Raw genomic sequence first — 27,238 nt, 5'->3', positions numbered from 1 at the left:
TAACCTCTGAACCTTTTTTTTTTTTTAAGACTAGGGATTTATGTAAGACCTTTTCTCAGACTGCATTTTCATATTGAAGCATAACGAAGTGCATAATACAACTTGTGCAGAATGCATGAGACGTCCTTCAGATTCGTCTCCATATAATTTATGATGGATTGTTACATTCAGTGCTATTTAGAAGTGCTGACCTGTGCCAGTTAATTCCTTCCAGTGTGGTCAGTTTTAGAGGGGAAGATTTGAATGCCCCCCCCCCCCCCCCCCCTCAAACTGAATATAAAAGCAAAACAAACTCTTCTTATATTTAATTGTTGTTGTTGAGATTTAGATGGTAAGTAATGGAGGTTAAGAAGCTAGAAAAAATTGAGCTGTGCTCAGTTTTTTAATTTGATTATATTTTTCGATGTAAAATACCACACTGCCTCTACTGAATAATGAATGTGTTGGAATAGAATTTTCTTATGTGTGGCCTTTTGAAGTGATGAGGCGATGTTTTCAGATTTCAAAATAAAGGACCCTCGCAGTGGCATGGCTAACAATAGGAAGCAGAACAAGCTGTAGAATTTAAATGGAGAAAATTTATTAATTTTTTCATCACGTGACATAACATTTCATTAAAGCCAAGGGTATTTTCACAGAGCGCTAAACTGTACTTTGGTTTTATTTCTGAACACAGAAAGGCAGGAGAAAGCTGCTTTGCATTAAAAAAAGAAAAAGGTATGTATCTTTTTCTCCCCCATAGCAGGAAGGCACGTGCGTGCGCGAGCTAGCCGCTAATAGTAGTCATAGTTGACATCGGCGCCGTGTCGGTACGAGTTTGGGTCACGCGGGCCGATGGGCGCGTTCTCGTCATAGTGATGCTGACGTCCGTGGTCGTTGGAGCGTGCGTGGTCCATCCAGTAGGACAGGTCCGTCTCCAGCCTCTGGCCAGAGAGAGAAGGATAAAGAGAGTTCGGATTAAGTGGCCCGCAGAGACTCGGCAAGCAGGCGAACATGGTTGGTGAAAAGGCCAACGCCTTGACAGCGTTCACCTTTCAGGGATGTGGCGGCAAAGGTCGTTGATGAAAATGGTCACGCGGAGACACTTGTGTATAGCTCAAGTGTTAAAATTCTTAACGCTTGTCATTTTAATACCATCTGACATGCCATTTAGACAAAGCTAAGCCTTTATTACACCCACAATGGGGGGGGGACTGGCCAGCAAAACACAGCATCAACAAATGATAACAAAATATGAGCAGCAGCAGTTTATAACAACAGTACATGAATAAACAACATGTATATGCAAATGTGAACGGCGAGCTTTAACCGTGAATATGCACGACTCGCTAAAAGTTAGGGATAGTGGGTTGTCGTTCGTATTTAACAATGAGCCTCAAATGAACGCTAACCTTTACAGGTGACTTGTTCTTTTGAATGCACATGTTCCACTGTTCTAATATTTCAGTACTTTTTGCCCAACTTAAGGTTCTCGAACATGCAGCTGAAGTGCAAAATTCACAACCGCTCTTTCATCCATAAATTGAACAAGAATTTCTACATTTATACCTTTCTGTGATTGTTCCAGTCTCTCTTGCGATCTGCTCATGACACTACAGTCGCTGATCAAGTGTTGGGTGCCATGTTCCCATGATGTTAAAATGTGAACAGCATAATTAATAAGTAGAGCAAGTTAAAATATGAATAAGACAGAATATGAAATAGGAATTCTGTTGGTCCAGTATTGATCAGACACCTGTTTTGAATTTTTCAGTTCAGCTGGGATGTGTAAAAAGTACGGAAATAATAAACATATTCTTTCAAAAGTTTTGCCAAGGTCATCGGATTAAAAAAAAAAATTTTTCCCAGTCTTCAAGGTTGCGTGGTTTTTAGATTCACCCAAATGTCCAATGTCCCTAACCAACCCAGTCGTGAACTATTAATTATACATAAATATACCAATATTACATATCCAGTCAAATGACTGAACAGCAACTATTGTACAATGTATTGGGGAAAAAAAAGAAAAAAACAGCAATCGAACAAAAAGCAGTTGAGATTAAAATTAACTATCAGCAACGAAGTGACAAGTCTGCAAGAGTAAATAATTTATCAACATTATTATTCAGATCAGATGTGAATGTGCACAAAAAGAAGTGGCATTTTATGTGATGAGGGGTGGCATGGCTCAGTGGTAGAGTGGTTGTGGGTACGATCCTTACCCCTGTTGCCCAAGTCGAAATGTCCTTAGTATATAGTTGAGCAAGACACTGAACCCAATTTACTCCCAGTGGACCTGGCAACACTGTAGCAGCGGACCACTGGTGTGTTAACGTGTGTATGAATGAGTGAATGTGAAGCATTGTTAAGAGCTTTGGGCCACCATAAGGTGTAGTTAAAAGCGCTATATAAAAAGCAGTCCATTTAATATTTTGTCATTTTATACGGAATGAAGCCAGCCGTACATGGCCTCCCTCTAGTTGTATGTTAAATAATCACTGCACATTACAATTAAGTTGTATTTAACTCTGTGACGGGCTCTGCATTTAGTAAAATATTATAGGCTAAACCCAAATAAAACAGGTTATCAGCTATGATGAACTCTGAGCCGGCAAGAGCATGTGCAGCGAAATGTGAGCGCCAAGTGTCACCGCATTAGCATTTTAAGTGCCACCGCCAAGTGAGCGAAAATGTCACTGAAAGCACGTGTGTGGAAAATCAGCAAATGCGTGCAAGTCTGTGTTAATCTTGCGCGCCAGCCGGCGGCCGTGCTTGGTTGTTTGCTTTGGTGTGATAGACCAAATTTGGGGTGAACAACAACAACAGAGATGGTGAGCGTCAAAAGATTGAACAAGCTCCTGAAATGGTGGAAGTGGGGCAGCAGATTTAGCAGGAAAGCCCAGATTTACCCCTCCCCAGCCACTTCGTCTAGCTCTTCCTGGGGAGACCCAAGGAGTTTCTACTTTCCAGGCCAGCCGGGAGACATTGTCTCTCCAGTGGGTTCTGGGTTGCCCCTGGGGCCGCCTCCTGGTGGGAGATGTGCCAGAGTTCCTAAAGGGCTCTGGATGTTCTGGGGCTGTCCTGGGTTGACACTACAACATCATGTGACCAAACCGAACCATCCTCCTCGTCTGGCTCCTCTCAATCCAGAGGAGCAGCGGCGAGGCTCTTGAGACCCTCCCGGACGGCTGAGCTTCTCACCGGACCACTAAAGGACAGCCCGGACACCCTGTGGAGGGAACTCATTTTGGCTGCTTATAGCTGGAATCTTGTTTTTTTTGGTCACGACCCAGAGGTGAAGGCAGGAATGTAGATCGACCGGTAAATTGAGAGCCTTCTGGCTCAAACAGACCAATAAAGATTCCACTTGACTGCAGACGGTGCACCAATTGCGCCCAGCTCCATCTTCCCCTCACTACTGATCCCAAGATCTTTGAACCCCTCAACTTGGAGCAAAATGTCATCCCCGACCTGGAGAGGGCCCTTTTCCGACTGAGGACCATGGTCTCATATTTGGAGGTGCTGGTTTTTCGTCCCAGCGGTTTCTCACACTGCAGCGGACTGCTCCAGTGAGAGTTGGGAGAATACGGCTTGATGAAGCCAACAGTACCACATCATCTACAAAAAGCAGAGATGAAATAGTGAGGCCACCAACTCTGACCTCCTCGATGCTTTGGCCGGGCCTAAAAATTCTGTCCATAAAGGTTATGAACAAAATCGGTGACAAAGGGCAACCTTGGCGAAGTACTCACTGGACGAATCCGACTTACTGCCGGCAATATGGACCAAACTCTGACATCAGGTGTACAGTGACCGAACAGCCCCTTATCTGGGTTCGGCACCCTGCACTTCCAACGCCTTCTCCAAGTCCACAAAATACATGTAGGCTGGTTGGGCGAACTCCCATGCACCCTTAAGGACTGTCCCACAGCCGGGACGAAAACCACACTGCTCCTCCTGAATCTGAAATTTGACTTCCACGTGGGTCCTCCTCTCCAGCACACCTGAATAGACCTTACCAGGGAGGCTGAGGAATGTGATCTCCCTGTAGTCGGAACACACCCTCGATCAAATCTTTATAAAAAGGGGGTCACAACCCCAGACTGCCAAGCCAGAGGCGTGTCAACCCACACAGTCCCACAAAATGCAGAGCATTTAGGAACTCTGGGCAGATCTCATCCATCCGACTTGCCTTTTTAACTAACTTTGGGACTTTCCATGAGGAGTCTTTAGACTCATGGGGAAGACATGTCAGGGGAATTGAGGTTTTCTACGTATTCTCCCCTCACAACTGTCCCGACTCCAGAGTCGAAGTTAGCAGTGCTCCATCCTCACAAGACACAGTGTTGACGGTGCACTGCTTTTCCCTCCTGAGATGCCAAATGGTGGACCAGAATTTCTTCAAGGCCATCACCAAACTCCTCCCACACCCAAGTTTTTGCCTCTGTAAACCACCAAAGCCACGGTCTGCTTCACCCTGTGGTCTACCAACAGGTTCGAGGGTTGCTGCCACGACAGGCACCAACCACCTTACAGCCACAGCTCCGGTCGGCTGCCTCAACAATGATGGACTGGACCATGGTGCATTCGGACTTGATGTCCCCTGGGCGAAGGTTTGTTGGAGGTGGTAGTTGAAACTCCTTCTGCCAGACTTTGCCAGCAGATCATCACAAGACATTTGAGTTTGGCAGATCGGACTGGCATCTTCCTCCACCATCGGGGCCAACACACCACCTGGTGGTGGTCCTCCCAGTCACGCCCTCCCAGGTCTCTCTGTCATTACCCACGTGAGCATTCAAGTCCGCAAAGAGAACGGTGGAGTCTCCGGCAAGAGAGCCCCCACGAAGCACTCCAAGAGTGGGAAGCTTGAGCTGCTGTTTGGTGCACATACAACAGTCAGGACCCTTCTAATGGGGTTAGCCCCAATGTACAGGGACCGGGGTCAGGGGGTAGTAAGTAGGCCCACACCTGCTTGGCGCTTTTCACCGTTGACAACTCAAGTGGAAGAGTGTCCAACTCCTCTCGATGGGCTCCTTTTCCTGCCATGTTATGTAGCCAGGGATCGGGACCGCCAAGGTCCCCTTCATCCACCGCCCAGCTCTCTTTGCACCCGCTCCTTTGGCCCCACCCACATTTGCTGAGAACTTGGTGTAATGTAATAATTGTCCTATTGTTAAGCATTCTTGGGTCCATTGACAGGCACTATAAAACACAGTATATGTGGATCTTCATATTTAAACACCCTCTTATATGATATTGAGTTAACATGGGTGCGAGTAAGCAACCCACCTGCTCGTCGTAGCCCATGTACATAAACTGCATGATCCATTGCTGCACGTCCGGTCTGCTGCGGTCCCAAATGTTCCTCTTGGTTCGGCGCAGTTTAGCCAGAAACTCCTGAGCTTTGGCGGGAGACACGGCCACGGAGGCCTTGGAGGAGGCAGCGGGATGAGCGACGCCCGCCACTGCATTGGCACACAGCAAGAGGTCATAAATACATTGCTTATTATTGTTACACTGTCGGGATGAAGCGGTGCTGCCCTGACACAATTTTGGTGTCATATACAGTTTTGTGTTGACGCATACCATCTCTCCTTCTCAAGATCTTATGCAGCTTCTTTCCATCACCTGACACTTCTGTTGGGATGAAAGATCAGAAGTAGTCAGACCTTAATCCGTGATTGCTGGTGTGCAGCAAGGTCATTTTAGTTAAGGAAAATTACTGAAACTTCAAACACAAATGGTGTGAAGACATGTAGAAAGAAATAATACTCGGACGCATATATTCTTTATCCTCTGCGACTCACCACTGACGCTCCGCAGTTGAAACTCTTCTACATTTGTGTGTGGATATCTGTATTATACTGCCCCCCAGTGGTCAAGTCGCAGCCACGATCAATTAAACATCGTGGTGCTTTGAGATGCGAGTTATGAACATGCTTGTGCGACTCGTATGGCAAAGCACCGCATTGTAATTACGCACCACTGCAGTCAGCTTCTTCTTCATTCAAACCCACCCCCCCCCCCCCACTTTGCCCTCACTCCACCCATCCCCCACTGAATGACTTTCAGGAATGACTGCCTTTAATGCCGTGAACTGAGCAACGTTCCACTTGCAGTGTGACATTATTGTGGGAAAATTCAACCGCCTTTGCATTGAATGCAGTGTTTAAATGAGTTTTGCAAACAGCCTTTCCACAGCGCGCGTACCGACTCACTTTTTCCACTCTCCCCCCACCCCCCCCTTTTTTTTGTGTGTCCCTTGTGGGCTTTTTGGCGTCTGGATAAACCATTTTAAACACAGTGATGCATTCACCGTAAAATTCTGAGTTTCAGTTATAAATGTTTGCATAACAAAAAGACGAGGAAGAAAATGTGGTGCGATATTCAACGCAATTTGATTTGATTTAATTCGTGACTTAGCTGACTAGACAAAGGGATGTTTTTTTTGTCATCCAGTTTAAACATGCATTTACAAATGTAGTTTTCAGCTTAAAATTGATGCTGTACAGCAAAAAAAAAATGCAACTTGTTACAAATATTTTTGCCTGTTTTATATATTTTTGTCAGTCTCCCCATTGATTTAACTACAATGTGGACTGCTTTTATAGTATTTATTTTCCAAATTTACTTAGCAGCGGAAGCACTTTATGACTGTGAATTTAAAAAAATATTATTTAGCCTTAATGGAGGAAAAAATATGATTCTACAAACTTTTAAAGACATTTAAGAACCCTTAATACAAGATTCCTCAACATGTTGAGACGCGCAACACAAATCTCAACACGATGAACAGATGACAAGGCCAGAGGGTAATGCTGACGGTTTCCAAACTTTGACGTGGGGTTCAAAATGGGTCCAAGTGAATTTTAATCTCATATAAATTGACATAGGGTGGCAGAATCTGATTTTTTTGTGTGCGTGTGTGTGTGCAGTATTCTCTGGGAAAATACAACTGCTGACCGAATGGGGGACCAGTTCCATTTAAATTCCATTAAGAAGATGATGAACGTATTAGCAAGCATCAAACCTGGGGATGATGCAAATGTCTTCCGTGGCTCTTGGGGTATAAATCCTACAAAAGTGCATTCTAAAGTAATGCTAACTTACCTGTAAGAACCAAGAATATCAGCAGTGCAGCGAACCCCAAGACCTTCCAACTCAACAGCTGGGATGCCATATTTTCCTCTCCTCACGCGAGAGAGAAAAAGTCGTGCACGAAGCTGAGCTTGCAGGCAACAACTGCGCTTTGGCAACCGCAGGGGGGAGAGTGGGCGCCGCTCCACACACACGGGATGACTTTTCCAAGTGAGAAAGCGGCCCGTGGCGGTGGAATGTCGCCCGTGGAAACAAGACTGCAGCTGGAAGTCTCGATTGGTGCCTCAGGTTATCCTTTTGCAGTAGTAGTGAAAGAGGAGGGGAGGCTTTCTGCTATTGCAGTACTTGATTGAATTCTGTCGCTAAGATTTATTTGGGAATTCCAGAGTGGTAAAAATGCGAATGAAATACTATTAATCGCTGACAGATGGGACTACAATTTAAACAAAAGCCCTCACGTGATCTCAAGTGGGCCAGGCCAGTACGTTCATGGCCTTATTAATGGCAGGTCTTTATTTTCTCTCCTTTTTTTTTATCTCACCCAAAGGACCTGTTGAGGAGCTTGCCTCAAACTTTGACAGAATCTACGTTCATTACATTAGCGTCTTCAAACCAGTCAGTCACTATCGATCGATTGAATCGAGAGAAATGCAACGGATCAATGTGAAAGCCACGTAAAGGTTATGTGTGGTGCGTTCAATGACACCTCGTAAAACATGGTAAAGGTTTTTTGATGTTTCAATAATGAAAAATCATTTCTTGCATTATAAAACGGAATACTTGATAAAGTATGTGAAGGAGGCCATCTTGCGTCATGTCCCCATAGAGGCACGACAGCAGGAATGTGTGTAAGTGTTGAATGGAGTCTTTATGCGTGTGCAGGTAGGAGTGGAATGCAGGAAGCAGCCAGATGTTGGCAGACGTTTTCAGCAAATTCTCCCCAATGGATGGGAACTCGAGTAGGAAGAGAGGAAGGTTTCCATACGGCCATTTTCATATAGCAGATTATTTGTGTTCATGTACAGACGTGGCATCAACAGGATGGAATTTCACTGCTTCGTGTCTTTACTCATATGCTCCGATGCTATGACACATTGACACCGATACTATTTCACCAGCCTTGACATAAGCAGCATCTTGCTTGGCTCTGATAATACACAGTACAGCAGATGGTTGCTATAACGAACACACTAGTGTGCACTTTGATTTGACTGGAGCTGAAAATGAGAGCTTCGAGCTGCCTCCGTCCTCCAGCATAAGTCGCTCCTGCAGATGGGGGGGAAAAAAACAACCAAAAATACACACAGCCTGAAGTGAAAACAGATGCACATTGAGGAAATTCTCCCCAGTTTGGCCTGTGAAAACAGGGTCATCAAAGTCCGAGTGCGTCGCTTCCCCGAGGGGGGGCGGCAGCGGCAGCGGCAGCGGCAGCGGCCCGGCGATCCCAGGCACGGAGCTGCCCGCGGGGCTAGCGGGAACATGAAAAGGAAGCATGAAAGTCACGGACTATTCACTCGACCGACCTCGTGTTAGCCACAGTACTTCAACTTCAGGACGCAACTGTTCAAAATGGCGACCAGCTTCAGATCTCCGGTCTGTCCAAATTCAGTCCATTTATATTTCGTTCCAATTTTGAGTTCCACCGGGTGTTGATTCTTCTGCAGCCTGTCATTTTTCATGTGCAATCTGTCACCATGGCAACGAGTAACATACCACTGCAGGATCCATTTGAGTGATTCGCTTGATGAGGTCAATCAGGCCAACGCAAAAAGCGTTTATGCTGCGATTGCTTTTACACAGATTGTAATTGTTTTTGCACAGATCGACTGAGGTAGACATTTAATTTTTGATAGCTTTTACTTGAGTTAACATTTTAATTAGTGCTGCCCTTTTTGGAAAATGTCTCCTAAATGTTCTCGTTTGCAAATGTAATCGAAGTGCACAAATCCCACTTGAAGATGTAGAAATCCTTTACGAAAGCCCGTTACTGCCACCCAGTGGACATTTTCTACTACTGCACTTTTCTATAGGCCCTCGTGTTTTTTAACACTTACGATACGAATAAGCACAAAAAGACTTTTTATTTTAACGTACTGAAAAACAATAAAATGCATAATTATTGTTACGGTCGTTATTAATGTATTTCAAACATGCATAGTCCATTTGTGATTTTATTTTCAAAATATTGCATTTTTAAATAAAATGTTTGGACACAGTCTTGGTTAAAAATATTTAGTTAAGTTAACTTTTATTTGTTTGAGACGTGATTAATTTTCCAATTAAATCCATGATTTTTTTTTTTAAATTCTCATTATTGAAACATCAAAAAACCTTTAAGATTGTCAAATCAGCAAATTTAGCTCAATTATTTAGCGAAGCACTAAAGGGCTATGTCATGATTTTATTTATTTTTCCACAGATAAAAACAAATAGCAGCTCATGCTCCCCCAACGATACAGAATGTGTACATTTTCGGACGGGTTAGTCACCAGCATATCTGGTGACTAACACACCAAACTGCTGCTTCAGTACATTTGTCCTTAATCTCACGTTCTTTTAAACTATATCATTGAAAGATGAAGGGATGAAAATTAGAATGTTTTTAATCAATTCAATCACCCTACAGACAGTACCAACCTCGTATCTTAATGGGCATATTAGTAGGATGTAGTTCACACAGAATAACCTGTCAGCCATGTACTTACTGTGAATTAGATTTTTATCCATAAATGCTAAAAATAAAAAATATACACCTTGCGCTAGTTTCAATATCCCCCCCCCCCCAAAAAAACCATTTATTGAACAATTATCATCACGTTGTCGGTGATACAGTACCATAATTGGATGCCCGAGCGCTTGGTGTCTTATTTGGGAATATATACATACAGTGGAGGCAAGAATTAAATAACAATGGTCAATAACATTCAGATAGATCCAGAACAAAAAAAGTGAACCAACCATCAACACTTCCATTGGTAAACAAACCCAATACAAACAAAGCAACGAGTTGAAGTGAATGTTTTTGGTTTTACTTGGAATCAAATGAGTCACGTTTGTTGAGACAAACATTTGGCACACGTAATAGCCCCGGAAAGAGCAATTTTCACAGTCAGCTCCATCTCATTACGGCGTTTCTTAGTAGAAGCCGCTTTTCAAAATAAGTTCCAAGTTCACACCGCGACACCCTGCTGAGCGCAGTGGAAAAGAAAAATGGGCAAAGTCGTGGCAGGGATAATAATGGGAGACAAAAATCATAATGTTTGTTTTTGTTTTTGAAAATTTGTACTAAGCGTGATTTGGAGTAAACACCATTTTTTGTACTAAGGTTATCCTGAACTTCATCGAGAGCAGTTTCTCCTAAAAAATGGTTGGTGACAAAGATCACAACATATGTGATTTTGATTTTAGGATTTTCGGAGAAACAATAACTCTTCAAAACTGACATTGACTTTCATTTACAATATTTGTTTGTGTTGCTTGAGAACATTTCAGACAAAAAAATAAATAATTATTGTTAAACCAAAATATCCTATTAATATTTCTTAAAGTCATGTGAGACATTTTCTTTCCAATAATATGTTGTTTTATGCACCCTGCCGGTATTATGATTAATATTATGTTTGTGAAATATGAATTAAGCAGCACAATTCAACCGTTTGTATCCATCTCAGGGGGCGGCCATTTTGTCACTTGGTGTCAACTGAAAATGACATCAGTACAAGTCAAAATGGCCACCCCGAGTTGGATACAAACAGCTGAATTTTTCTGCTTCATTCATATTCCAAAAAACGCAATCTTAATCAGAAAACAATTTTTAGACTAACAGGGGCATATAGAACATGTAAAAATATATATTTTTTTACTTCTACTTTACCAAACCATTTTTTGACATTTTCAAAAACATGTTCAGGTTAAAAATGTGTACAAGTTATAAATATCCAGGTTGTTTATAATTTGTAATTGATTTAAACCCAAAAAGTGTCTCGGTTATGAATCATTTGACCTTTGCAATTCCTCAAAATATTTGGCCTTACATGAACTTAAAATGTGTCCAGATTTGATGAATAATTGGTAATTAACTTGAAACTAAAAATGTGTTATGAATAACTTAGGCTGTAATGGCACGCAACACTTACTGAGGTTTTGAATAACGATTCTGTTTGGTGTCACTGTTAAGTGAAGTGCACGGGTATGACGTGAAAACTGACAAAAATGTTAAAAAAACAAACAAAAAAACCAACAACAAAAAAAAAAGAATAGAAAAAGGTTGTTAAGTGACAAAAGGCAAACAAGTGATTCTGGTCACTGAAGTGGTCGCAACCAATGACAGGAGGCGAAATCAAACCAAGGAACGAGAAGACACCCGAGAGAAAAACAATAAAACTAACTAGTTGTTATCTTTTCCAACCGTTTAAGAGCAACCGTATTAGGTCGGACTTGAACGTGACACGCATGACATCACATGGAGACTTTTAAGACCCCCTCAGTGCTCGCCTGCTGGGAAAATAAGAGGGAGCTTCACCCGATGGCCACTAGGGGGCGACAGAGGACGTGGATGCAGTGTTGATGCCACCAGAGGAGGTCCAGATAAGGCTTGATTCAGAAGACAGAGCGGTGGTATATTGCGTGTTTGTATATGTGTGTGTGTCTGAGAGATCCAGTGTGTGTGTGTGTGTGTGTGTGTGTGTGTGTATGTGTGTGTTTCACAGCAGTGCTTTGACCAGGTACAGCCTGTCTCCGTGCTCGCTGGTGAAGATGGGGGCTTTCTTGTAGTGCTCCACCAGCTCCTCCATGGATGTGAACCTGCGCTGGCCGATGCAGTAGACGTCGTCGCACAGTTGCACTTTAAAGTGTTTGTTCTTGCCCGCCGCCTTCAGGGACACCGAGAAGTCGCTGGGCTGAAAGGCAACACAAAACGTGCCGATGAGCGGGGTTGGGGGGGCTCAGGGGTGGGGGTGCGAGTGTTTATCTACTGCTGGCCGGAAACGGCGCTGATGTGTAAAACCCGGAAGTCCGTGGCATCTACCCCATTAGAAGAAGTAACAAAATTATATTACATACTAGTTAACACCGGTACCAATATTGGATCAGGACACACGTAAATAAAAATGACAATAAAATATAGGAATATTAAAAACTATTTATGTGGAATGTCACGTTTGTAGACTTCATGCGTGTTCAGCAATAAATACGTAAACTACGGGCTCATACGTGACGATTTGAACCCGAACTTTGTTTTCTTCATTGCTGGCGTCTTTGGAAAAAAAGTTAAATTCACGTATGCCATTTATTTAAGCAAACGATGCTGCAGCTGTATGTATGTAAACACAAACAAAGTCGAAAAACCGGATACGGTCTTTTTTCATGGCTCATGACGACATCTTACAAGCTACATGCTAAGCTACGATAAATTGAGTTTGAAATTCCGTCGTCAGAAGTTATAATTTGACTCACAGGTTACTTACCATATACAGTGAATTATTCAGTTATATACTGTAAATCAAACTGTAAATGCTGATGATATTCAAGTGTTGCGGATGTATTCTTACAACAACAAATTATCATGCTCATAACCGGAAAATCCAGTGAATAAGATGCATTTCTTCCCATATAAAATAATCCAAAATCCTTTCACCGTATTATACATGGATTCATAAAAAATAATAAAGGAGATAATAAAACAATAATAATAATATTAATAAAAACAATTTTAAGATGTTTACTACTACCTAGATGTAAAAAAAAAAAAAAAAAAGAATGTTTTTTTTTAAGCGTTCTTTGATTCCAACATTATATTTCATGTTTAATGTTGCAAATAACGGGACCGTGTTATACATAAGTATAAACAACTGCTTTTTAACTTATTCACTCCCAGCCATTTTCACTGAAGCAACCCCCTTCGCTCCAGTTTGGATTTTGACAGATTTTGCAAAGCCCACAGAATAATGTGTTCTGTTGCTACAAAAACAAGGAACCTACCAAAAGATAGATAAGATTCTCTTCTTTCATCAGGAAAAAAAACCTATATATTTCTGTTTCCATTTCAGTTTTGCAGCAATTAGCATTAGAATATAGCTAGGTTTCGTCATTATTCACATTCCTGGTGAAAACACTGGCAAAAAAAGCTTGTTGCAACATGGCCCTGGTTGATCTCTTATGCTCTGCTGCTACCCGATGGTCATTTTTTGTAATAACTACCATTGTTTTAAGCCACCTCTTCATGTCAGAAGCTGCATCAAAACCTTCTGTATGCTTTGGCATTAAAAAAAAAAAAAAAAAAATAAAAATAAAACGTTTTTGGGGGTGAAGGACAAAGCATTAAACCGTTTTTACGCGTTTTGGGGTTTGAATGAGTTAAGGTGATTTTGTGGGGGAACGTATTAGAACAGGATTTTCCAGTGTTTCTTCATCCCATGTAAATTTACTGTAACCAAAGCAGAATTTTCCACCCCTTTTGCGAGCCTAAAAGTATTCAACGTATTAATTTTTTTTGACTCACCGACGACTCGCTGTCCCGTATGAGGAAGTCACCGTCATCCCCTCTCTCATTAAGTATGTGCTCGGCCTGGTGTCGGGTGACGTTGCCGTAGTACCAGTCCCTCGCAGCGAACCTGCCTGAGCGCACTGCCGCCACGTGGTGGTTCTGCGGCGAGATGGTCGTGGAGGATGGCTTGCTGTTGCCGGGTCGCTCGTCCAGCACCATCACATAGTTTTTGGGAACCAAGCCCACCATGCCGAGCGAGTTCTTACACCGCCACCACTCGGGGTCGTTCTCCGGCTTCTCCACCACCTCCATGACCTCGCCCTTCTCAAAGTTGAGCTCCTCTTCCGTGACGGAGCTGAAGGGGTAAAGGGTCTGCACGAGGTCCAGCACGCCGCTCCCGTTGGCCAGCATGGTCCCTTGAGTGTGGTATATCCGCGAGGAATCCCCCTCCCCTCTGTCGTCCGCCCCTACCGTCTCCTCCTGCACGTAATTGGAGGGGAACCAGCCCACGCGTCCCGACTGGCTGCCTCGCCACCACCCGTCGCTGCACTTCTCCATCACCACCACCCGGGAGCCCTTCATCAAGCTCAGCTCGTCGTCCCTCTCCGCTGTGTAGGCGAACTTGACCACGGCGGGGATGTTGAGGTCGTGGATTCTCTCTGCCGCCCCTCCACCGCCGCTACCGTTGGTGGGATATTCCGTGTCAGAGCTCGGCGTTGGCGAAGCATCGCGGGCACTTGTTTTCCTTTTTGTTTTTCCCAAACCTGCAGCGAGAATGAAATAAGGGTCACAAACATAAAAAAAAAATCGTAACTTTGAATCCTCTTTCATTACAGGGAATACGTTAAAACCCAATAGGTGAAAATCAGCAAAATTGATTTCTTTGAAAATTATAGTTTTACCCCTTCCTTAAGCTTTAAATAAATTTTCAATACAAATACAAACTTACTAAAATATACTTTTAATAGACAAATCTGATCAACTGATCGGACAATATTTAGCATTTTATGCAAAATTTGTCTTAATTTGCCCGATCGATCAATGACATCATTGATCAGCTCTGCAAAATAAGACATTATGTTATTTAAATAGCGGTGGTCGACTGTAGAGTAAACACAAACTTTTTTTTTAATAGATATATTGCTCCATCTCCTGATCAATGATACATTAACGTTTTTTCAAACTTGATTGCTGATCGGCGAGCAACAAACAAGATTTTTGTTGTTAAAAATCATGTGATATATCCTGGCATTCTGATTGGCCGTAGACATCTGTGAAGTTGTGACGTTAATCACTTGCTAGTCGACATTTAGAATCAAAGCCAAACTAGTTGCAGACATTGCCATGATACCGCCAAACTAAAACGCCATCACACTTTTAGCCACTTGAGAACCGAGCCACAGTTTCAAAGTAGGTTTCAACCCTCTCCATTAGAGCACTCTTAGGTCGTCATGGCAACAAGAAAAAGGCAGGTCAGCATTCCTCAGGGAAAAGAGGAGTGGTCCCAAGAAAAGTACCCTTGACATCCTGAGAAAACCCGACAAATCGATCCCGCGCAACTCCACCGGGCGCACTTTCTCCCCTCTCCCACATACCATCGCATTTCTCCTGGGCGTTGTGTGTGTGTGAGTCGTAACATGCGCATCCAATGCTAATCAAAAGGCTGAAAATAGACAGCGAAGTCGGGGGGGTAAAGTGGAGCAGGCACCATGGGCCCGGGACAGACAGCTACAGCCACGATCAAAGTGATGACTTCCCTACTTGACTAACTTCAAACATCTCTGCGTGTATGGAGGACCAAATATGGGCAAATAAATAAAAGTGAAAATGAAATATATCTATATATAAAAAAAAATATATATATATATATATATATATATATATATAAATAAATAATGGGGGAAAATAATTAAATAAATAAAAGTACAAATAAATACAAAAATAAAAAATGATACAAAAATAAAATAAATATAAAAATAAATGTGGAAATAAATATTAAATAAATATATAAATAAAATTAAATATCAATAAATAAAAATGTTCTGCTCTCATATTTATTTACTTCATGCTTTAGACGCTGTCAACATGAAATGCATCATGAAATGTTATTCAAATGAGGGGGCGGCCCCAAGGTTGAACTATTCCCCTATTGGTTGATTGACATGTCAGTCTGTCGGACTCTGCCTGTTCTATATAAGGAAGAAATCACACACGAAAAGAAACAATGGACCTTATTGTTTACAGGAACTTGTGTACACTTTTTTGTATTTTTTTAATTACATTTTTTAATTATATTTTTTAACCTGTTTTTATTTTATTTTATTTATTCATTTATTATTTAATTTTGGCATTTTTCGTCCTCCATAGTGTGTATTTTTATGGTATGTTTAATCTAGTAAAAAAAAAAAAATCAATTTGGACCAAGTTTTATGTAGTAACTGCAACTATGTAAAAAAAAAAAAAAAATCACAATTTGATGGGCAGCATGAAATTGGCTTTTGGCAGATGCAGTTAAGAAAATTGCTTTGCTGTTAGCCTTGTTTTAGCACTATCTTTGTGAGCCCATTGAATACAATACAATCTTGGTCAATTTTGAATGTCGACAGGTCGACTTAAGTGGAACAGCAACTGCTCAACGTAGCATCTGAACAGTCAAGTCGGCTATTGTGAGTTCTTTGTTAGCATTTAAATTAACATGTATTTGCCAACTAAACAGTTCATCTGACGGTCGAGGCTTTTGTCAGCAAATCTTTTCGATTGTGCACGCCTTGACAGTTAATCTCAGTTTGTTCACAGAGCCCCGCTGAAATGCCACGAAATGTCAGCGCCGATTGCAGACCGGCCGGGCCCATTTGCATTGTTGGAAGCGTAGCGGGGTTCACGCAGAGTAGCATGGAACTGGTTGGGGGGGGGGGGGGGACAAGGGGTCCCTTGGCAGCTGGTACTTGCGAGCTGAAGACCACAGCTGACAATGAAGAGGCATGGGGTGGGAATCACAAGTAGATCACGTTTAAAGATAACGCAGCACACATCCTTTATGTTTCATAGTCTTATGTACAGTATACGTGGGAGTTTGACAGAGAGGGTTCTCCATCTGCCGCTTGTACACAAACGGTTATTTCCCAAGTGGTCCCGGAAAAGGAGCCCGTTAGTAATTTTTTGGGGCATCCATCAATGATGGGCCGATATAACGACAGTTTTGCCCAGCTCTGTTATCTCATTATATGATGCAAGTGTACCTAATATTGTGACTAGTGAGTACATCTCATCTGCAGCTGTGCTTTGCGTTGAATGCTAATCATAAGCATGTGTGAATTAAATTGGAGTTCATATTATGGTGTATATTAAGTATTCATTTTTTCCTCCATGCATGTTTTTGAAGAGTTCAAACGCTCAAATGTTCAAATAAGTCGCTCCGGAGTTTAAGTCGCACTAAGCCAAAAATGTACAATTAGGTAGGGGAAAAAAACATACATAAGTCACACTTGGAGTATAAGTCGCATTAAGTATATATAGTACAAGTCTAGAGTGCTCTCTTGTGGTTGTATGTGAAATTATATACCACTCGATATATTTTCAAGTCACTCCGGGGTATAAGTCGCAGGAAGAGCCAACCCATGAAAAAATAAGTCTGACTTGTATATATAGTCCGGAAAATACGGTAATAAAAAATAATAATATGAGGCTAATTTGGAGAAAAAAATTCTTTACAGAGGAGTTGTTTGATTTTGCAGGGTTATGAAATACAACCTTGAAAAATGCCATGATAGGAAGTTTGTGAGTAGGCGTGACTCTATTTTTGTCTAAATGGCGTTTGACGGTCTTTGCACTTCACTAAATAATTCCAGTAAATCTAATATAGATTGTCATGCTGTTTTATAGCTTCGTTTTCAGACATAAGTTTAGATTGTTTATCTACAGTATTTACAATATATTTGGAAACATCATATTTTCCTTTAACTTAAATGAGCATTTTCATTTTAACTATATTAAAAGGTACGATCTTAACTACAATGTGTGTTTGAGTGAATAGTGAATTGATATTTTATCAGAATGAATAGTAGATACAAGGTTGTACAATTACAGAGAAAGAGCAGCAGGGAATAAGCCAGAAAAAAACACACACACCCTTAACCAATTTACATTGTCTACTCAAGCATGTCAGTTCCATTAGCTCCTGACCTCACCTCTCGTTCATCACCTCATCAAGAAAATGTCCTACGCCGCAGCATAAGCTTAGGCTTTTAACATCGGATGCTTCAGACTACTCGCGGAATGAAACGAGGCCATAATGTGGCAGTCGATAATGTTCTAATCTGGGACAGTGGAGTAATTCATCATTCCAGCACATCCATTAGATGGACACTTTTCTGCCGTAATCAATCTAGTAACCGGCGAAAAAAACATCAACTACGGTGATAGAGTGGGGAGAGAACTGGCTGATGTGGGGACAGTGTGGCCGTTGGGATGTAAAACAGCGGAGAAAGGGGAGGGTGACAATGTCAGGCTGTGCCATGCTTTGCTTGTCAAAGCAGCCAACTCTGAGTTTTGACACTACCAGCAAGGAGCATGTGAGCTTGCAGCTTGCAATGATGCGAAACAATCACAATCTTTTTTACACCACTGTCAATGACAAATAAGATGACAGTGTCAATCAAAGATGAGCATTATTACTGCATTTCCTCAAATATGGGTTCCTACTCAAATCGAAACCGCATCAAACTTGGGTCAGGTACACACATAGGGAATTCTCAAATCTTGGAAGATTGTTTATAAAGATAGTCTTTAGTTCTAAACGGCATTTTCACCGGATATAAATTGTAATATTTTTCAATTTTATTCCCCAAAAGATTTTTTCCCCACAAATAAAGGCCTCCCCCATCTGCAGTTGAGAAAAAAATATATAAAATAATTAGTACATTTTCAATTTTATGTGCATCAGTTATGCCTAATGTGACTTGAGCAGGGTATATTTTTAACCACGGCACAGTTGAAGAACAGATGTTTCCATCTCTCTGTCCTGGTCAAGGCAAAAAGAGGTGAGTCATGCTGCAATTATAACAGCTGGACTTCCTGCTCTTTTCCCGCCTTTGAATGTTAATCATTATTCATTAATTTAGCCCTGCTTTAATCTAACTCAGTCTTTCGCAAACAGTGGGGCAGGCCATTATTTATGTTTTTATTTTGCCCTGCTATAGTATTCTATACAATAAAGTCTACAGTAATTTCGGGACTACAAGCCGCTACTTTTTTCACTTCGCATTCGACCCTGCGGCTGATACAAAGGTGCGGCTTATCCATCAGATCACAAGGGGGCGCACTATAAAGGAAGCGCAAGAGCGTCAGGCAGAGCAAAACAGACCACGTGAGCCCAAATACAGTAGGAGAGAGAACGAGAGCGAGACAATTTGCACCCTCATTATGGAAAAGAAAGTAGCGGGAACCCGGTGCGGTAACATTAAAACACCTGCGGCTTAGTCGGGTGCGGCTTTTATGTGTAATAAACTCGAGTATTCCCCAAATTTAGCTAGCGCGGCTTATAGTCAGATGTGCCTTATAGCCCAGAAATTACTGTAATTGTGAATCCACTCCAGTAGGTGGCAGTGGCACTCTCATTGTCTAACTTAATTTTTATTTGCAATTTTAAATTTAGATTTAACAATTTTATAGACAAATGATACTACGAGTAGTTGCGGTAGAGAGTTATGGTGGCGTTAACCCCCCCCCCCCCCTTTCCTTGGGTGTAACAAAAAAGTAATTGAGAAGCACTGGTAGCATAAGATATTTAAAGTAAAGCATCCAAGTTTAGCAGCAACTAGGTCAGAGCTGCTTTCTATACTTCACATCTATGGAATATGGCAGCTTTGTAAGACAACAAACAATCTTAGTAAAAAAAGTAAAAACAAACCTTTTTGTCTTATAAATAATAATAATAAATAAATAAATAAGGAATAACTGAATCTTAGGTGAAGTAGGGCTTCGTTGTAACAGTTGGGAACTGTGATCTGTTCTTAATGAGAGTCATAACTGGGGTTATTTTAAAGCAGAAGTTAAAGGCGTCAACCATTTGTAACTGTTATTGTAGGTAACACGCGCGCACACACACACACACAGGAAAAGAAAACAAGAAAGCTGTGCTGACTTGGGATGGGCAAAACAATCAAAATCTGTTCCGGGAAGTTGAGCTACTTCCAGGCTGTGCCATGACTCCTCTGTGCAGCATTTTTCTGCTCAATAGGGCACTGGCATGGAAACAAGAGTCCAGGGCATTCAGAGAGAGTCTCCCAATTAAAAGCTTGTTTTCCACAGATTTGACTTCATCTTGCTGGTGCTAAATATGCAGCAGGGGTACTTAAAAATGAACTAAACTGCCCATCAGTGAGGTGAAAAATCTCCTAAGCATCTTTGGTGCCACACAAGTGGGGCGAAGCGATACAGCCTCAAGTTCCTACCATATAATCCCTTCACGGTTAGTGTAAAAATTAGATGTAGATGGAGGTATTTTTGAATGGCTTGCGTAGCTCTTTGGTAATTTATAAGAAGAAGAAAAAAAGAAAAAAAACACAAAGACAATACAATTTTGAGAAACGTATTGATTGTATAAATATCAACTCAAAATAAAAATTCAACACTATGGTGCAAACAAACATTTAACATTGCTGATCTAAGTAGTTAGTAATATATGACCTTATTGGCTACTAGCTAATATGTACAGCAGAGGTGGGGGACTCGAGTGATATGACTTGACTGGAATCAGACTGGAGTTGACGTTTTTAGGACAAAATCTGGAGAAAACTTGATGTCAACTTGGTATCCAAGAGACTCCATTTGACTTGGAACTACATTAGTTGACAAGTCATCTTTGTTTATATTTGGGAAATCTGCATTCTAACACAAGTTTTATTTTTTTTAAAGGATGCAAGAAATAAAATGTTTTTTTTTTTTTTTCATTTTATTCGCATCAACCTGGCAGCCCAGTCAGAGTCACTTGCTGGTATGAAGTGGCAACCCAAGCACAAACAGCGATGGAAGCAGCTCTGAAGATCATTACAGTAATTTCTGGACTATAAGCGGCTACTTTTTTCACTTGCATTCGACCCTGTGGCTAATACAAAGGTGCGGTTTATCCATCAGATCACAAGGGGGCGCACTATAAAGGAAGAGCAGGCAGAGCAAAACAAGGGAGCCCAAATACAGTAGGAGAGACAGAACGAGAGCGAGACAATTTGCACCCTCATTATGGAAAAGAAAGTAGCGGGAACCCCGTGCGGTAACATTAAAAAGACCTGCGGCTTACAGTTGGGTGCGGGTTTTATGTGTAATAAACTCGAGTATTGCCCAAATTTAGCTAGCGCGGCTTATAGTCCAGAAATTACTGTAATAAAATTGTTTTAAAAACTGCGCAAGATTTACTTACAGTAACGACTTGAAACTTACAGGTATGTGATTTGTTATTCCCATCTATGGCGTGCAGTAATGTACATGTTTTTTTTTTCTTTTCTCTTTTTTCCACCTGGGAAAATGTTTTTTTTAACAAACCAAAACAAGAACACTTTTTAAAATCTTTAATAAGTATTTGAGGAGTAGGTAGAGACCTTTTTTCCCCATATTTTTCTTCCTACCAGAGCTAGTTCCTTGTATTTATTTTTTTATTAAACTGTACAGATTAAAGGTAAACTGTAATAATATTTTATTCAAAATGCTTGGGTGGCTTTATTTTTTTAAGTGATGCCAGAATGCAACAGGAGACTGGCTAGCACAGACTACTAGCAAGCGACCCAATTTGTATTTACCTAGCGTATCCTTGATGTTCTTCACCAGTGAACCTTTCTTCAGGCTGTTCTTGCGTTCTACATAGTTGGACGGCACGTAGCCTGTCTGGTTGCCGGTGTTGCGGACGCGCCACCACGTTTTAGAGTCGTCCAGCAGGAACAGGCGCTCGTTTTTTCGAATGTCAAGTTCCTGGTCCTGCTGGGCTGTGTAGTCCCACTTGGCTACAACAATCACCTCCTCTGTCATCTTTCATGGAGTCCCCCTGTGGAAGGAAGAGAGGGAGGGAGAGAAAGCGTGAGTTGCGCAAACGGGCCCATAGCAAATATGCTCCTCAAAGAAGAAAAGTTCATTCGAGCCTTGCATAATTTTAATCCATTCATCAGTATTTGCCGTGAGAGAGGATATGCCCTAAGGAGATATGCGGTTTGCTGAAAGGTCGAATGACATGATCTGGAAACGCTTGTTGTCATGTTAATATCCAATACTAACAATTATATCAATTCATTGGAGCAGCAAAATCGCAAGTGACTGACTGCTGTTAGTTTTCCAACAAAGACAAAAGAGAGAAACCTGCAAATACAGTTATAATATGTCCAGTTTAAGACATGATAGTTACGTGAACAACAGTTGGCCTTTGTCGAGTTGACTTTGCTGGACGACCGCAACTTCTAAGGGATCCAACAAGTCTGATGGTGCAGCAAGGTCGTGAGAGACAGTTAGGCGAAATGCATGCTGGGATATGGGAATCTCCATTTGTTTCAGCGATGAAAAAAAGGAGTCTCATGGTATGAGAACCATCCGAGCGATCAAGTTTATATTTAGCTCAGCAGTATGTCAAAAGCCTGCAGCTGGAAGCGCAATCGCGGGGATAAATGAAGGAAGTGCAATTATTCCAATGCATGAGTCGTATTTTCATGCCGCACTACCGTTTTACAACTGAAGGCGATTCAAGTGTTATTAACTTCAGGGGGACTTCAGTTCGGCTCAAGTGATTTTTCATGATACGACACGAACCGGATGGCGAACCGTATGAAGGGGATACTAATGGAGGAGCCAAGCAACCACAAGTGAGAGTGATGGCTAATGAGGAATGCAGTCGCACAAATTAGGTTACATAAAAGATCCAATTGTGTGCGGAAAAACTGAGATTTCGGGTAGAGGGTAGCAGTCTGAAGGTATTACATTTTATCTTCACCAAGTGTGAGACAATGCAGCCATTACTGGATAAAGCAGCCCGTTTCACTGCCTGTGAGTGACAACATTTTCGGTATTTTCCCTGTCGCTGATTTGCAAAAACGGCAAAGACACAAAATGAGGAGATTAAAGCCAACCTGGTCATTTTTCTCCCAGGTTGATGCCGCAATTCCAGGACAGTTCTGTGGAGATTAAAGTTGCATTGTGCAGTTCATAAAGGTAATATTAAAGCTTTTTCTACATCATGCATGCTCCACCAATGCTTAAATGAGTACATGTGACATGATGCCACAGTTTCTTGGGAGGCTGCAGTTACGCTTTAGGCCATAGGTGGCAGTCATGAGTAAAAAATATTTTTACTTTTTTTTTTTTTTAAGTGACCAAGTTGATAATGCTCCCCTAACTGACACACAATTCTCCAAAATTTGAATCATTTGACAGCACAATTTATTTATTAATTGATTATTTTTTAAATGCAGTGGTCCCTAAACTTTTAAGTGTCACTCGCCATTTTCAAGGCTCAACATAGACCCCCCCAAAAAAGCGTATTTTTATTTTCATATTAAGAGTTAACTAATCTTTAACATGAAGTAACTTGTGAAATTCTGCACATTTTTTACATTGTAAAATACAACTTAACCCCAGTCTCCACAAATATATGCATTACTTTTTTCTTTTCTTTTTAATTACTGCTACCTTTTGACTTGGATGCGTCTGCTGCGTTGCGACTGGAATTTCCCCAGTAAAGGCTTTGCAAGTAATGGGTGGTCATTAAATGTGGCGTTAAATGAACTTTAACTCAAACTTAACGCACTCATTTTGACACCACTAGTATTTATCCTATGATGATTTAAGCGCTTGTAAGTACACGGTTGTTTAGGCGTTATTCGAGCAGTAACAGAGGCAAATTGCCCATGTGAACGGGAATTCTGCAACGATGGGACAATATGGTTAAGTTTAATACTCAAAACGTGTTTCTCCCAACATTTTGTGTTGTTTACGCAAGTATTTTGCATATGACAAAACATTGTCATGCTGCATTTAATTATTTGATTGCAAGATACTATGTTGCGGAGTGAAAGCTCACACAATCCTGCAATATCCCACATTTGGTTGGCTTCATTTATAAGGCAAGTGTCAGGTGTTCTGTCAAGCCTCTGATGCAGCAATTTTGTGGAATCTTCGTGGAAGGAACCCTAAAGCGAAAAAGGAGTGGTGACATCATTGCACAAGCATGTTGAAAGTGCTACAATGGAGACATAAATATGTCTGTGCTTGCAGTGACTGAAGCTGTCAAACTTGATTTGAGAGAAATTGTGCAACACAGCACTGGGAGAGTTTGAATTGCTTTCAGCAGAGATTTCACCTCGAACGGGGCAACAAGGGCAGCGGAGAAGGGTCACTTCCATGAGGCAGCTAACAAAGTGCTGAGTCGCAGCAGAAGACCAAATTCAAGGCAAGAGGAAAACCAGTCCTAAAATGACATCGATTCTTCCATACAGTAAGACAAGACTGAGGTATGCGAACAAGCTGCGTCCTCTCACCGCCCCGGGCTACAGCTGCTGAATCACAGCACGTTTCTATTTCCATTTTGTACTGCAATGATTCAGCCGCATGGATGGGTGAGCCACCATGATCCTTGCACAGAGACTTAATAGTGGATTATTGCAATATCTACTAGGTTAGACATGTCCCCTGCAGAAATGACCAATGTATCTATTATCTATGTATTAATCTATTTACGCAAATGGCAGACAATAATTTGCGCTGCTGGTCTGTTGACTGATGTGAAGATAGGGAGTATTAGTTATTGCCTAAAGTGAATCTCATTTGCATATTTATAAATATGCAATCGGCATAAAGTGTCACTTGAGTGGATGCAAGTGTGCGTACTTCACTCCTCAATATACATGCATACGTGACTGCGGAAATGTAAACACAGCTCGCCATTGATCGCAAACTAGCAAAACATTCACTTTATTGGCCGTTTTGTCATTAGAATACATTATTAGATTTATTTCCATAACTATGGTTAATCTTGGTCTCATCAATTTTGTGGCTCATCTTAGTACTTTTTTGCAAACTCTAATCGGGCTTTCAGATTATTTTTGCTGATCAGTTGTTTGCATCTTGCGGTATGGTCTGTCTTACCCTAAAGGTCTTCTTCGTCTCTCTACTTTACAATATGAATTAACTTGTCAGAACTGCAAATAAAGTATTTCCTTCAACGAGATGTAACCGGCAGGTAAACAAGCTCGGTTTACATACTCTATGCCCCAAGAATAGTGGGGGTCCACTGTATCAATTTATAAGTTTGTTTTAAATCGGGCCATCAACTTGTTCAAGCTATATTCAGACCATTTATAACCATTAAATTGTGTGTCAACTTCAATCAAATCAAAACAGTTTTCCGATTCAAATCGTTTTTCAGTACACCCCTAGTTAATACCATATCATTTCATGGAGCTGTTAATTAATCCTCTATTGTTTGCTGCTTCGTAAAGAAAGAAAACACAACCGGCTATTGGAAGGTGAGCCGCAAACTGTACATGCTAACGTCCAATTGGGATGCAAAAAGGACTGCAAAACATTCAGAATATTTTAAGTTCCCTGTCAACCAAGGAAACCAATTTTTAAGTCTTAACATGCTGATGTTCAACTCACAGCCAAATAGTGAAGACAGTTATTAACCAGCAAATGATAATGCTGCAAGCCACCAGAATGCCATATTTTACAAACACTGCATTCATATATATTATAAATATTATGTTATAAATATTTAAAATATAAGCTACTTAATACAAAACTAAGAAATGGTTCCATGTTGTTTGTATCGGTTGGCTTTTAGAAATATGGAAGGATAAACATTGCACTCTATAACCACAATATCCTTTTCGCTTCTTTCAGGAATTGCCACATAGTTAGCAATTCAAGCGGAACGCCACTTGCTTGTACCTCCCTTCTGCTTCACGATATCAATTTATTTGTCTCCTGGAAGTCTCTGTTCATTTGCCGTAGAGCAGGGACGCCGCTTCAAACCAAGCCTGGCCTCCTCTCGGGCCAATTATGTGCATCAGAGAGACATCTGCAGCATGCATCACATCTGTAAACGCGCCGCCATCACTTCACTTGACTGCCTTTACAGCAAACAACATAGAACTACATTACCATGCACTAAACAAATCGGCCTGAATTTAATTTGACATCAAACCTGGTCTCCTTAGTGGGTGTGGGTGCTTTTTGGGGGGTTATTTCCAGTTGCACGTTCCTCTGAGAATTGAAAGAGGAGAGAAAATAGATGAGCTACAGGCTGCTGACTTGGCCTTCGCCGACCCGTCGTGACGCCTTATAGTGAGGCGGGAATGCTCAGGGGCTCTTTCAACACGGCACAAAGAGAAAAGGGACGTAAAAGAGAATTATAAAAAAAAAAGAGAGTAGATGTTTAAAGAGAAAAAGGTCTGGCAGAGCTTTCGGTGTCTGCCATTCAGGTCAAACACAAGGAGCATTCAAGCCAATGGGAACACATTCCCACCTACCCTCCTCCTTCCACTTCATCCCACACGGTTTTCAAGAGGGGAAGCTGCTTTAAGAGAACATTTGGAGTAAACTCAATGAGCGTTGGACATTGACTGAGCAGAGCCAGCAGCTCGCTTTGAGGCTCGGCAATGTTAATCAGCCCAATGGTCCTGTTCAAAGATACTTGGCCCACTAAGCAGCTCGGTGGCGTTTACAAGTAAAGCTGCTGCTGCTACACATCACTACTAAAAGATGTTGACTCGCTGGCGGCTCTTAGAACAGTTTATCAACTCAACAAGCTTTCAATCTGTCGCCTCAACACGCACACATGCGCGCATGCACACCGGGATCTAATGTGAGAGTAACTCAGGCTGTTTACTCGATGGGGTTTTAAGTGAAATTGATCAAAACAGTGTGGTTTGAACGAGAGATGGACACAGTAATTGATTAAATATTATAAGCATTCAAAGGAACCCCGACTGTAAGTTAGCTCTATATTATTTATTTGGTTGTTACTAACATAACTATGAGATTCATTTTTCAAAAATAATTTGCAGTTTAATACATTTTGTAGAAACTTTATTTGGACGCATTTGAAGCAAGTTAAGCCTCGTAGCGTTCCTAAAGAAACAACATGTGATCGGGAAAGTCACCCCTCCCCCGTGCCGGGCTCTCGTCATTCACCAGACGCATTCAAGAGTTTTGATCGTCCCTTTAGGAACGCAACGTAGACATACCTTGCTTTCTTTATAGGCGTTTCAAATTGCTCGGTAGAGAGCCAGCCGCCATTCTACGTCACTATGCACGGAATGCGTTGCGACGTAACAAGTCAATGGTGGCGTACGTCCAAATAAAGTTTCTACAAAACGTATTAAACTGGAAAAAAATTTTTTTTAATGAATCTCATAGTAATGTTAGTAACAAGTTAACCAAATAAATAATATAGAGCAAACTTGTCATTACAGTTAATTAATAAAATTGTTATCAATTACGTGGACTTGATTGGTGATTAATTGTGTTGAGACAAACAGCGCAATACAGCAAAATTATTTGATTTTATTTTATTTATGGATTGTCAGCTAGTCTACTTCGCATAACAGGACTAGGCTTAGGCTAGGATTAGTGCACTGCTCTTAACCCATCAAAGGGATGAAAAAAAAGGTCTACTGCAACCCCAAACTGGGCCAGATTAAA

At 41.4% G+C, this 27,238-nt stretch overlaps 2 protein-coding genes across 2 annotated transcripts in view; both read right to left on the bottom strand.

Moving 5' to 3' along the window:
* Nucleotides 1–558: 558 nt before the first annotated feature.
* Nucleotides 559–7,489, bottom strand: ecrg4a (ECRG4 augurin precursor a). Its single transcript, XM_086091614.1, has 4 exons — nucleotides 7,090–7,489; nucleotides 5,566–5,616; nucleotides 5,269–5,444; nucleotides 559–923 (listed from the first exon to the last, which is right to left on the bottom strand). The coding sequence occupies exons 1-4, from the start codon at nucleotides 7,157–7,159 to the stop codon at nucleotides 774–776; spliced, it is 447 nt and encodes a 148-aa protein (XP_085947740.1). The 5' UTR covers nucleotides 7,160–7,489; the 3' UTR covers nucleotides 559–773.
* Nucleotides 7,490–9,458: 1,969 nt separating this feature from the next.
* The window catches only part of nck2a (NCK adaptor protein 2a), a 30,405-nt gene continuing 12,625 nt past the window's right edge, over nucleotides 9,459–27,238 (bottom strand). Inside the window, exons 2-4 of the mRNA XM_086092036.1 lie at nucleotides 21,355–21,596; nucleotides 13,577–14,325; nucleotides 9,459–11,975 (exon numbers count right to left, since the gene is read on the bottom strand). Coding sequence (XP_085948162.1) covers nucleotides 11,781–11,975; nucleotides 13,577–14,325; nucleotides 21,355–21,580 — 1,170 coding nt within the window. The 5' untranslated portion in view covers nucleotides 21,581–21,596 and the 3' untranslated portion in view covers nucleotides 9,459–11,780. The remainder of the gene's footprint in view (nucleotides 11,976–13,576; nucleotides 14,326–21,354; nucleotides 21,597–27,238) is intronic.

Source organism: Leptonotus elevatus, chromosome 12 (genome assembly GCF_054856555.1).
Source record: "Leptonotus elevatus isolate MCC_2025b chromosome 12, RoL_Lele_1.0, whole genome shotgun sequence".
Lineage (NCBI taxonomy): Eukaryota > Metazoa > Chordata > Actinopteri > Syngnathiformes > Syngnathidae > Leptonotus > Leptonotus elevatus.
This window is presented reverse-complemented; position numbering and strand designations above follow the sequence as displayed.